The sequence below is a fragment of the Lepus europaeus genome, chromosome 6 (assembly GCF_033115175.1).
Source record: "Lepus europaeus isolate LE1 chromosome 6, mLepTim1.pri, whole genome shotgun sequence".
Taxonomy (NCBI): domain Eukaryota; kingdom Metazoa; phylum Chordata; class Mammalia; order Lagomorpha; family Leporidae; genus Lepus; species Lepus europaeus.
This window is the reverse complement of record NC_084832.1, coordinates 71,365,783-71,379,226: the sequence shown is the minus strand read 5'-3', so window position 1 is coordinate 71,379,226 and position 13,444 is coordinate 71,365,783. Positions and strand designations below refer to the sequence as shown.

Sequence of the window (13,444 nt, the reverse complement as noted above, 5' to 3'; positions counted from 1 at the left end):
ATTTCCAGCTATTTAAACACTAAGTGCAGCTGCATGATAATTGTCAGTGTTATGAATTAGCAAAAAAATCTGTTTAAACTGGAAATTTTAAAAAAATGCAACCAATATGTGAACTCACATATTGTACTAAAAGGTATTTTTTTTTTCCAAAAAAAGTAATTTTTAAATATCAGACTGTTCAATCTGCAGCTACTTCACATTGATTAGGGGGAAAAGCATTTAGAGCAACTGAAAATAGAAAAAGTTTCTGGGAGCAAAATCATTCATTCCTGGAATTAAGTCAAGATCAAAAATATGTGTTTCCAAAAAGAAGCTAACAGAATAAAATTTCACTTAAATACACTAACAGTAATGGAATGATATAAGGTTTGTAGTTAACTTTGCCCTAAAATGTCCACCACTCTACTATATGAAAAATAACCCAGTGCATTAAAATAAGCAGCAGAGCACCTTTTACAGAAGTATAATTCATAGCACATGGCATCTTAGTGGGAATTATACAGTCAAACTCTGGTATCAGCCTTTCTGAGTTCAAATCCTAACTCTACTTCTTGCTATTTGTCTTTGAGCAGACTACTTAAAGATACTATACCTCTCTTCATCTTAGTATAAGGATCATTGTGAGACCAAACGTATCCATGTACACAAGGAACACCAGTCAGTGCATGCTCTGTGACTGGGAGCTATCATGTTCAGTCAGGACATCATCTCTCAGAGCAAGCAAGAATTCGCAGTAAAAAAAAAAAAAAAAAAAAAAGAAAAAGAAAAAGAAAAGAAAATACACAAAGAAAAAATGGTGAAAAGCATGCCACAATTTTGGTAGTCCTTAGATTTCCAAGGAGTACTGTTATCTGCAACTTCCCATTCCCTCTGCTTGGTGGAGGGAATCACATGAGTATCTGTGGCCACTTCTCAGTAAAGATCAATACAGGATGGGAAACTGGTTGAAGTATGCGAGCCCCCTGGATTCTGCACAAGTGACTCCAGAACAGAGCGAAATGTTAGCTCCCCAGCAGTTTTAGGTTGTGCTTTCAGCTCTTGTCAGATTTTATGGACAGTCCTATCAGCCCTCAGTGGCATGGCTTGGTACCTGGTCATGCACCTGACTTTGTGTTTGATCTTTAGATCCCCTAGAATATAGTTCCAAACATTTAATTTATCCTCATATTTTCCAAGGTCAGGCAAAGGACAGGACACAAAAATCAAAGCTGATGCAGAAAGATGTCATGTTCATTCTTCCCCTTTAATTTACTGGAAGTTCCAACCTCTGAATAGAAGGAAAAAGGCCAAGTCTGCAGGCATCTTGGCAGAATGACAAGTTACCAAAAAGAGATGTGAATTCCCACAAAATAAACACACCAAGCTCAGGCTCCTCCACACCCTCTTGAGTCCAATCCTACTGTGACCCATCTGGCATTCCTGCCGAGGGATAAGGGACGGGGAGAAGCCCTCAGCCTTGAATCACATACAACTTCTAGTTACAAAGGAAGTTAAGAGGGTTCTGCTAGTGTATGGTCAGTGCTACCTGCACAAGAGAAGACGGGAATTATGTGGCATCCTCCAGGGCCCAGCTGGATAACAGGACCCAGGCAAATATTGCCAAAGTAAAGATGAACTCAGGGCAAAAATCAAGCTCCTTGAACCTGACCTTGTTTTTCCACCTTCCTTTGTGCCATCCACTCCTTCACCAGGCCCTTAATCTCAGCAATCCCAAAGAAGATCTGCTATCTTCATCCACACCCTAGCATACTTTTAATGACAGTTATTTCTCTCCAAGTCATGTTAATTTTTTAATTTTTTTTTATTTATTTTTTGACAGGTAGAGTGGATAGTGAGAGAGAGAGACAGAGAGAAAGGTCTTCCTTTTTGCCGTTGGTTCACCCTCCAATGGCCGCTGCGGCCGGCGAATCGTGCTGATCCGAAGGCAGGAGCCAGCTGCTTCTCCTGGTCTCCCGTGGGGTGCAGGGCCCAAGGACTTGGGCCATCCTCCACTGCCTTCCTGGGCCATAGCAGAGAGCTGGCCTGGAAGAGGGGCAACCGGGATAGAACTCGGCGCCCCAACCGGGACTAGAACCCGGTGTGCTGGCGCTGCAAGGCAGAGGATTAGCCTGTTAAGCCATGGCGCCAGCCAAGTCATTTTAATTTGATTATTATTTCTAAGCAAAGAGAGGCTTGATGCCTTGTTCAAACAGGGCTGGTTCTGGAGCAAGGATAGCACAGAGCAGGTGGCGTCTATTGCTCTCACGAGATACCAGGCTTTATCTGTTGATTTAACAGTCCTACTTCCACATGGAATATCTGAAACAGACAATTACTGTTAACCTAAACTGGACTTAAAAATAATCCTTTAAATTTAAAAAGAAAGGGTCACAGTGGAAGAGCTGTCAGAAAACCTCATTTTTGGTCTAGTATCACCACTAACTCCATAACCATACACATGTCATTGGAATTTTCTGGGCCTCAGTCTCCAATGATAAAATTAATGGGTTTGATAGCAATCCAAGGTTCCTTTCAACTCTAACATTTCATGATCCATTAGTTATTTTCAGTTCAAGTACATCTTGATAGCAAAAATTCAATTTGCATGCAGAAATGAAGTATGAGATTGAAGATATAAAAATGGACTTTCAAAAGTAATGTAGCATGCATGTGAGAAAGAAGACAAAATGTTATAAGAATTATATTGTTCTAAGCTACCTGACCCAATGCCATTCATTCTCTGTTTGGTAGTTTTTACTCCACAATACAGAAAATTCTAATAGATCCTGGCCAAAAGGCTGAGGTCAAGTAAGAGAAGGCTAGAACAATTTGGAAATGGGGAAGGGGGCTGCTGCAGGCTATGCTGGGGTTCTCTCAAGTGCTCACCTTCCACCAGTTGGTCCAGGCTGGAAACCTTCTTAAGCCCATCAATGGTGTAGATCGTTCTCACTCCCTGGGGCAAATTCACGTTATCCGACAGAGTTCGGGTCAAGTCAGCCAGCAGGGCCTCAAAAGATCGGAACCGGTCTGGGGAGATGGCATACACAATCCCTTTGAAGTAGCGATCTCCATTTCGATAGAAGCGAACTTTCTTGGCCTTCTTCTCGGAGCTGAGCGTCTGCAGTGTGCGGGTTCGGTAGAAGCTGCAGTGGGCGCTGTGCGTTGGGCTGGGCAGGCCGTTCACGCGGGACCCGCGGCTGTACCTCTGCGCCTTGTCTCGCTCATCGAAGTGCTCCAGCTCCATGTCTCTGCCAAACGACATGATGGGCTGAATGTGGCACCTGTGAGCCCCAGAAAACAAACGCAGACACAAAGGTTGGTGTTATTTGAAGGTCATGATTTGAAAGACTCTCTTGAGAGCAGCTTGGTGGAACTACTGCTATAACAGATACTAGGCCAGGGTACTTCAAAACATTCATTGACAAATGGAATGAAAAATATCAATTTATTTTGAGGCAAAACAGTTTTTTCATAATACATAGAAAATGCATATTGTGAAAAAATTATGTGTAGATTTCAGTATTTTTACACCAAAAAGACTATTTTAATTTCATTTTCCCTGAACTTTTTTTTAAAAGATTTATTTTATTTATTTGAAAGAGTTACAGAGAGAGGTAGATAGGGAGAGAGATCTTCTATCTTGTGGCTCACTCCCCAAATGGCCGCAATGGCCCCAGCTGAGCTGATCCAAAGCCAGGAGCCAGGAGCTTCTTTCAGGTCTCTCACATGTGTGCCGGGGCCCAAGCACTTGGGCCATCTTCCACTGCTTTCCCAAGAGCATTAGCAGGGAGCTGGATTGGAAGTGGAGCAGATGGGACTCGACAAGCGCCCATATGGGATGCTTTAACCTGCTGCACTACAGCACCCGACCCACCATAAACTTTTCAATGTACTTTTTTTTTATTTTTTATTTTTGACAGGTAGAGTGGACAGTGAGAGAGAGAGACAGAGAGAAAGGTCCTCCATTGCCGTTGGTTCACCCTCCAATGGCCGCCATGGCTGGCACACTGCGGCTGGCACATCGCGCTGATCCGAAGGCAGGAGCCAGGTGCTTCTTCTGGTCTCCCATGCGGGTGCAGGGCCCAAGCACTTGGGCCATCCTCCACTGCACTCCAGGGCCACAGCAGAGAGCTGGCCTGGAAGAGGAGCAACCGGGACAGAATCCAGCACCCCAACCGGGACTAGAACCTGGTGTGCCAGCGCCGCTAGGTGGAGGATTAGCCTGTTGAGCCACGGCACCGGCCTCAAAGTACTTTTAATATGAGTTAGAAAGAAGACAACCAAGAACAGAAGAGCAGACCCCAGGGTAAATAGCTTATTGTTAAGAACTACTGTTTTCTTAGAAACAGCTCCTAAATATTGACTACGTACAACTTATCAGGCTTTGAACAGCTATTATGTCGAATAGCCACAACAGCTTTTAAAACCATTATTATCCCTATTTACAGGTGAAGAAACAGAGGCAGTGAAAGATTTTGCCAAGTAAGACAGAAGTGCTTGCACCAGGAACTCCAGCCCTGGTGTGCAGGACTCCTAAAGCTCCCTGCTGTGCAGTGGGTTCATCCTGCTAAGGGGTAGATCATAGGCACTTATATCCTTGTATGGCTAAAGATAAGTGGACATGCTAGGCCAGAGAATAGGGGAGTGGGGAGCAGGCAGCACGTAGCTGTCAGATCCTAAGAGTGTGAAGTAGTGTTTGTGTTTTCCATGGACAGATGGAGAGCAAATTAAATCAATTTGTAGGTTCTCCCAACTTAAAGGTTTTCCAACATGCTCACATATTCAAAAGCAGATTCACCAAAACTCATTAACTTACATTTAGTGCTTCAGATAATTGGGCTGAAAAATAAAAGGAGACAAAGGGAGGAGGGCGTAAGAGGAGGTGAGAAAGGAGGTGAAACAGGAGAGGAAGAACAACAGCAACAACCAGCTAAACAGTTACTTCTTCTTTGGAAGGTTTGAATGCAGAAACCTGGGGTAAAGCTGTGGATCCAGACTTGACCCTACAGGTCGCTGGGAAATCTACTTGATCGACATCCTTGAACTTCAATTTCCTCAACCACAAAATAGGCAAGAGAATGCTACCTAACTCATAGTAGGTATTAACTGTTAAATAAGTTAATGCATTTAGGATAGAGTCTGACATAAGATGTCTGAATTTTTTCTTTTTACTAATAAAGTCGTTTTGTTTTGTTTTGTTTTGTTTTGTTTCTGACCCCAGCACAGACACAACTAATAGGAAAAGGGAGGCACCTGCTGAGGCCTGATCTCCATCTCCTGACCTTAAAAGGACACCTGTGACTACCCCCCCATCCCATTTTACTTTCTATGGGACTTTGCTATCAATGAGCTACCTGGGAGATCAATTCATCCTTGCTAAGGGATTGGTTGATAAAGGCTCATGGTATTACCACTTGCAGAGGGACCACACTTTATAGAAGGTGACAAAAACCTCAGTGTTCAAAGGAAAGACATTTTAATAACAAAATTCCAGTCACATTGAAATAGAATATATGGGAAATGGAAAATGTGAGACAAGAACCTTACATATACTTCTCATGTCCCACCATGTAGATAACAACACCTTTCTGAAGGTCAGCCAAAGGTCACCACAAGTACTGCTCAGTCTCCTTGGCCTTTCCTTGACCCTCAGTAAATTGACTGCTGATCCATTCAGAGTGGCACCACATTCATGCTCAAAACAAACCTAGAGAGTTCATGCTCCCAAAATGAAAAAAGAGGAAGAAGGCAATATCTATGCAATATCTACGATGTACCTGACATTCTGAAGGGCCTTCCAAAAGTCTATGGGAAAAGACATTAAAAGATGTTTATTTTGGTGCATACCTCTCTTAAATCCACGCATCATTTTTCATATATGCATTTCCATGGGCTTTTTGAAGTACACTCCTTATTATTCAGCAATGAGTTGTGTAATATGCTAAAAAAAAGTCTCTTCTAAACCTTAGAATAATCCAACTATATAGGGATGAGTACAAAGACTGGAAGTGGGTGTGGGGTTTATCCAGGTTCCCAAAGTTACATTGAAGAAGCTGGGATTTGACTACAGGTTTGGTGTTTTCTAGCTCTATGCCCCTCTGAGACTGGCCTCTTACTGGCATAAAAGCAAAATTTTTAAAGTGCTCCTTTCTAAGGAGCTTGGCAGTCTTGGGCAGACACCATAACCAATCAAGACTTTGTGTATATTCAGAGGAATGAGTTGCCACCAGGCCTCCTAATATCCTCAACAGCTTGTGATTCTAAAGCTGACCTGGCTGAGATGCCTGGAGGTGCAGGTGGGAATGATTTAAACCTGGATTATGATGAATTCAGCGTAGCTTTTCTTCCAAATATGAAACTACTTCATGCCTTTTAATAACTCATAATAGCTTAAATTTGCATTTTTCCAGGAAACTTACACCATATATAGATAGCTATGAACTAGTTTCATTGATTTTGAAGTTGAGTAACATTAATGCAACTAGCAGTTAATATCCAATCCTGTGGGCATTACTTTGTAAGAGAATGAGCATTTCACCCATGATATTGGTAACTACTTCTACTTTTTTATTCATATGCTTTTAAAATGAGTTGTCTGGTCTTTCCAAAGAGCTGGGTGTCTTGGGGATGACAGGGAAGATACTGCCAGTACTTAGGCCAACTCACCAAACTCTGCAAAACTTACTCTAAAGGCCAAACTGGCTTTTGATTTTATTTTTTTAAAGCCAGTGATCATTCTTCCAACTGTCAGAGTTTCCTCCCAAATTGATATAAACTAAAAGAAAACAAGCAGAGCCACAGCAAAGGGTAGTGCAGTTGCGTCATCAGACGAGTGCCAAGGTCAAGGCCAAATAATTTGGCAACTGTTTGAATGCCCTAGAGGAAAGGGGCTTTTTGGAACAAGAACTCCAAAACAAATGAAACCAAAAAGAGAGAGATCAATTTACAGTAGTGATAAGTTTATTTTATTTGCTAATTTTCTCAAAGAGGATCATGGGACATCATCTTCCAGGACAGGGACCACATCTTTCACTTCCCATTACTGAGCCTGCCCAGAATGGGCAATGCTGTTGTTAACAAAGAAGGATCACCCTCAAAGTAAAATCATTGTCAAGGCTACAGCTACCACTACACTCTGGGCTGCTCTCGTCAGTATGTGAAGCACCAGAATAGGAGCTCTTCTCTTGCCTTGGCTGTCTCAGCAATTCAGCTGACTTAGCCACACATGGGGACCATGAATTTCTAAAAAAACACACCAGGCATGCTCAGGTTCACACTTCCTGCATGGGAGGCCTGCTAGAACCCATAGCCCTGTGATCAGAGACCATAGGTGGCTAAGGACCTGGGGACACAAGTGCATTGGCACCAAAGGGGTAACCACAGTCTCTTGACCACATGAACATCAGGAAGGGAAGTTTTGGGGTGGGGGTGACTGGCTCTTATCAGAGATTTTTCTATAAATATTGCCCTGCCAAGAAACTAACATCCTTGTTTGTTCTCTGTGGGATTTCTCACCATTTTGAGGCATTCCTGCGTTCCTGCGTCTCTAGATGAGCACATGAGTTCCTGTTTCAGAAATGTACGGGCACACACACCAAGAAAGGATTTGGCATTAATGCTACAACATTTAAAAAGATGCTGGACCTGGAATTCCCCAGGCATAGCATTCAGGTGGATGGACAGGGGTGGGATAAAAGGCACACGCATACCTCCTGAGCGCATGCACCAGCATGGAGCTAGCCATCACTGGGTGTGTGCTTATCTTTTATAATTTGTCTACATATGGCCTCTCTTACAATCCCTCCTGACCCGCATTCATGCGACATCTCACACTTAAAATGCTGCCCTAGTTTCCTTCCCCACCGAAAGGTGATATATTTAGGAGCAGTTATAAAGCATATTCAGGGAACACCCTGCGTGTGGCAGCTGAACGCGTGTGCACTGTAAACTGGGCACCCATGCACAGGTGCGGCAGAGAGGGAACCCGTTTGAATGAAAGCTTTCATCCGCCCCATCACCGCCAAGCATCTCCTTGCCAAACCAGCATCGATTCCGCGCAAACCTGGGCTTTCAAAATCAGCCTCTTTTGTGGGGCAATGCGGGGCTGTGCCTGCACTCCCGCTAGGAGAAAAATCCATTTCCTCTCCGCATGCTTTTAGCACTGCAGGTACTAATTTGTACATGAGGCAGCCTTGCTGTCCCCGTAGGAACTTGAGACCCGACAAAAGCACTCGCTACACCCACACGCAGTCACCACCACGCTCGAGACGCCCCCACCACCAGGCGCACACCACCCTCCCGGGCACACGGGAAAAGCACACACAATAAGAGGCCTGGCCCGGCCACTCCTTGCAGGCGCAGACCTGGTCCTCGCTCCGCAGCCAGTTCTGACAATGACAAGCCCCTCTCCCAGCGCCTCCGGCCCGGCTCTCTCCCTCGCCGCTAACAGCGCGACTGGAAACCTGCGGGCCCGCTCGCCTCACTCCCGGTTTAAAGCCCGGTGGCACCAGACAAAAGAGGCAGGTGCCAGCAGCCCTGGGGCCGCCCGCACACAACACCCCCGGCCCGGGCCACGCTGGCCAGGGCACAGCCGCCGCCTTTCGAGGAACCGCGGGCGTGGCGGCCCCGGCCGGTCCGTGTGCCCGTCCTGCCCTCCGCGCCCCGCGGCTGCGGGCGGAGCGGACTCTGCGGGGGCCCCCCGGCGACCCTCCCCGCAGCGCCCTTTCCCAGCGAAGGCAAACCACGCACCGGTCCGCGGAGAGCTGCCGCCGTGGGTCTTTGTGGCCGCGCTGGGGGCCGCCTTCTGGCGCTGTCCTCGCCGGGCTGGGCGCGGCCGGGGCTGTGGGGCTGGGGCGGGGGGCGGCAGCGGCTGCGGGAGCGGGGGCGTCTGGGCTGCGGTGGCCGCTAGTGCAGGGATGCGCCTTGGCCCGTCCTCATTGAAATGCGGCGCTTCGCACAGCCTCACTCCAGCCTCTCTCTCCTGAGGAGGGCGGCGGCGGCGGCGGCGGCGGGCGCGCTCCCTTTTCTTGTGTTTCACTCGCTCACACGCCCTCCCTCTTCGTTCCGTCTCCTCCTCCGCGTGCGCGCCCCGTCCCCCGCCCTTCTTGGCAGGGCGCACCCACCACGGCTGCGCCCCGGGTTCTCCTCCCTCTCCTCTCCCGCCTCAGGGACCTCAGCGCCTCAGGCTTGCCTAAACCCCCAAACCTCCCCAGTTCCCAGACGCAATGGGGGCAGTTGGCTTGGTGGCCCTAGGACGGAGGAAGAGAAGATAGTCAGGGGTAGGGCTGACCCAGGAAGTGTGGAGTAGATAGGTGAGGTGACCCAGAGGTGAGACCCTCTCAGAGGGAGCAAGTTCCTGCTGTCTTCACATCCACACCATTTGATGCCTCATGGCTTGACACCTTTCCTAGCATTCTGGAAGCCAGTGGGATGGCCCACCTTCTTGTCACTTCATGACCAGGCTGCATCCACACAAGCTGGAGGACCGACCGGGACCCTCCCAAGCTATGCACTCTGGTGTTGCCCTCAGACCCTTAATAGGGAAGGGCCAGATCGCCTTCTGCATCCCACCTGTCAACTCCACCTGACCCCAAAATGTGAGTCACCCTTGGAATCACTGTTCCTGTGCTTAGAGCCGAATATGTCACAATAAGCCCTTGATTATTTAAGGGTCAGGTTCCCTCACTGGACACTTTGTGGCTGCCAGGACTGGCGGACAGCAGTGGAAAGCCCCACGAGCTCAGGGAGGCCTATCCTCACAGAGCAGGAATGTTCTCGGAGCCCACAGTATTCACAGCTTCCTCCCGTCGGTCTTGCATAAAAGTACAGGGAGTGGGAACAGGTCCCAGATTTCCATAAAAACTTACACTGGCTCAGTGTACAGGCTGAATTTTGGTCCAGTCCAGTTCTTCACTTTCAGCCTTGTCACTTGAGACATGTGTTTGGCCCAACATACATACAGACACTGATCCAAACATATATGTGTTTTTCCTTTCTTTTTGACCCTACACCTCTCAATAGAAAACCAGAATTGTAGTTATCTCTGGTCATCTGAGCCAGTTACGTATTTGACTATTTATTACTCATAGGGGCTGTTCTGAAATACTTTAAAGTATTATGTAAATTTTAACTAAATAATTACCACTTGTCATAAAACACAGCTCAAATGAGATGCATGTTACATAGTCAATAAATGATGTAGTATTTAGTTTTGAGCTATTTAATAACCCAGGGATGACAGTACAGTGAACTTACCAAATTAACTAAATGCAAAGTACTGAGACTCTTCCTTCATATTCTGATGCAAAAAAAGCCCAGGGGGTAACAGCAAGAAAGAAGCCAAATATATTTTCTTAAGGACAGAAATCAGAGCTTCTTGTTATTCTCCTAGTGACAAATGCCAAGTGATTTCTGCCAAAAATGCTAAACTGAGAAACAAATTCCATCTCTTAACCCCTATGGATATTCTATCAGGGTCATGATTAGGCACTTTACGTAACTCATACCTCTGACCTAGCCATTCTACATGCAGATTCTGTGGCCAAAGAAACACTGTTGTGTTTGATTCTAAACAGCAAAGTGCTCTCACTTGAAACCTTTGGGCATCAGTAACTGTCTAGGGAAACCAGGGGCAACTGACAACTAAGTAGATGGGATACTAAATAGTACCCACTGGGTGGTGCATCATGGTCATATATGTAGTCCAGAATAAGACTGGTGTTAAATAGTACCCAGTACTTGAAAGAAACAATGCTATTTACAAAAGTGAGCATGTGACTTCCAGGATGGCTTAGGCCTTTGGTAAATCTAACTCATTTTCAATAATAATTCCTAATCTGAATGACGTTTAACAAGGCCTAAGTAATTTTCAAACACTGATGTTACGTTTTTCTATATTACTAAGCTATTTATCAGAGAAGTGATTGGAATTAACATATTTTCTTCCCCGTGAAGATGTGAAGTTAATGGAAATCTCACTCTAGCTGATGCCATTTAAGTTGTGTTATCCCAATTGCTCCTCCAAGCAGCCACAATTCTACATCCTACAAAATGACTATGGCATGGCTGCGGCTCTGTCAGTGGCTCCCACTAACCAAGTGCTTGCTTTCTGCCATGTCGGAGACTCTTACACATTTTCTGATTTAATTCCCACAAGAATCATGCAAAGTACTACTCATATTATCCTCATCTGACAGATGAAGGAAGTTAGACATAGACAGGTTACATCATTTGCCCATAGTCATATAGCTGGTAAATGTCAAGCCCAAATCCAGTTTTGAAAATCTTTGTGCTTTAACATTCAAGCCATTTTTTCCATTGCTATGGTCATATGCTTATGAAGCAATATCAAATTCTGGTGCAAAGTCATATCTTTTGGAAAATGCTTTTAATCAGAGTTTATTACTTCATAACAGAGAATAAATAATTCATTGATGTTGTGATCACTGCCTCCTTCAGTGGTGGATACAATTCTGTCTACTTTGGCCAAAATTTTTAATAAGAACATTTTCACCTACTCTGATATAAAATTAATGGATAGTCTGATATATATGCATTTGTTTTCTTTAAAGTACATTTTTAGTGAAAACCAGGCAAGAGAAAGAGAACCAAAGAATAATAATTTTTAATCACTCATGTATCTCTTTCCAGGCACATATCTCTTTCCCAGCATATTGGTTTCTTCATAGAAAGCTTCAAACAGAATTACAAAGTAAGGGATATTAGCAGGAAGAGAGACACTTCCTGCTATTCCCTTTAGGGGGCAGAATTTACTCTGACCGATTCTTAATTTCTCTTTGGTGCCTAAGGGCATGCAGTGCTCCTTGGCTGGGACACTGTGCATGTTTAGTGGTTGTCACAATTAAGAGAAACAGCTTTATAGAATATAATCTTAATTTTAATTTTCTTTTTTTCTTCCTATAAGGTGAAGACTCTTTGTGGCATTTCCCTGTAGTTTAGCAAATTGTCCTAATTACAGAACACTCACTTCTTTCTACTAAAATCACAGAAACTCAGTGATGAGGGACCCTAGCAGCAACCTGTCCAGTTTCTACCTAGTGCGTTATTTCTCTTCCCAGTGGATGCTCTTTCAGCCTCCGCTCTGTTGCTTCTAAAGTTGGCCCGTATGGCAACAGTGAGGAGAAATATAATTATGTATCGGAGCACTGGGATAGATTAGGGATTGCTAGACATCATACATGAGATCTTTAAAAATGATTAACTGGACACTTATGTCTACCTTACACTCCAAATATTCTGAGGTCCAAAGTACAAAAGATTCTTCCCCTGCACAAAGGAAGGACTCTTACCACCCAGACAATTCCTCCATAAACAAACTGAGAGTCCCCAAAGCTCTTTTCTCCATCTCTTGGCTCAGTGTAATCTATTTTAGTAAAGGAGAACTCTGCACAGCCCACTCCCTTGCTGGACAGCTCCTCAAACTTCCTGGAATTTCCTGTTGGCCCAGGTCTACCCTTGGGCCTACGAAGAATGGCCTTGCCTTTTATCTGACAGCCCCATTATATTATCCCAAATTAGACTCTTCATTAGTTAGGAATTGCCAGTCTTTTGCCTGTTTCTTTTCTTGTATGGTTTGGAATACCACAGTACTATAATGTCAGTCTCACTCCACTTGGCCTCCCAGAACTGGACATGGCAGGGCAAGGGTGATCTAACTACAGAAGTCTATGATTTCAATGGTTCTTGACGGATTGCTCCTATTAAGGGAGCCTAACATCAAATCAATGTCTGTAACTGGAATGTCACGCTATTGAGTCATCAATTAAAATCTCTACGCTTTTCACAGGTTTTGCTCTTGTAGATCCCCTGTTCTGTATTTGTTTAATTAGATTTGGGGGTCCTAAGTCCAGTGTTCTCTCTAAACTATATTAGGGTAAGTGTTATTTGATCCTCCTTTCTAAAAGGTTGAATGAGATCCTTTATAACATTGATTATGTCACCTTACACATGAGTGATCCTTTTGGGTTCACTGCCAGTCTAATGAACACTGCACCAACATCCACATCTCAGTTGTCAATAAAGGCTTCCAACAGGAACATGGTCCCATGCAGGCTCTGTTCTCACAACTCATGATCTCTCTTCAGGCTGACACTTGATGATAGTCAGTGACTCTTTCCATGTACTTGGGTAAATGACAAAGGTAACATGTTCTCTACAACAAATAAATATCTAGATAAGCCAGTGTTAGCTCAAATTCACACTTATTTGCATCTAGGACTATATCCTTGACTTCAATGCCATTTTGCGGTTTTGAGTGTGTGTGTATGTATTTATATGTATGCTTTATATGTCATTTGCATTCATTCATCCTTTAACTTAATAAATAATTGTTGGCAGGCACTGAGCTAGGTAAGAATAATGCAATATGAGATAGAGTTACAACTATCCTGTGCCCAGGCATTGACAGCTTGTAGGGAGGAAGATGTCAAACCCACACTTACAAATA

The 13,444-nt window shown here is 44.7% G+C and overlaps 1 protein-coding gene across 2 annotated transcripts in view; it reads right to left on the bottom strand.

Annotated features, from left to right (window-relative positions):
- Positions 1-8,820, bottom strand: part of DCLK1 (doublecortin like kinase 1) — a 393,955-nt gene extending 385,135 nt beyond the window's left edge. The window contains exons 1-2 of one of the 2 annotated variants that reach the window (XM_062194372.1): positions 8,728-8,820; positions 2,866-3,260 (exon numbers count right to left, since the gene is read on the bottom strand). In XM_062194372.1, the coding sequence (XP_062050356.1) occupies positions 2,866-3,241 (376 nt within the window). In that variant the 5' untranslated portion in view covers positions 3,242-3,260; positions 8,728-8,820. The remainder of the gene's footprint in view (positions 1-2,865; positions 3,261-8,727) is intronic. The other variant, XM_062194371.1, reaches the window with a different exon arrangement.
- Between the last annotated feature and the right edge of the window lie 4,624 nt (positions 8,821-13,444).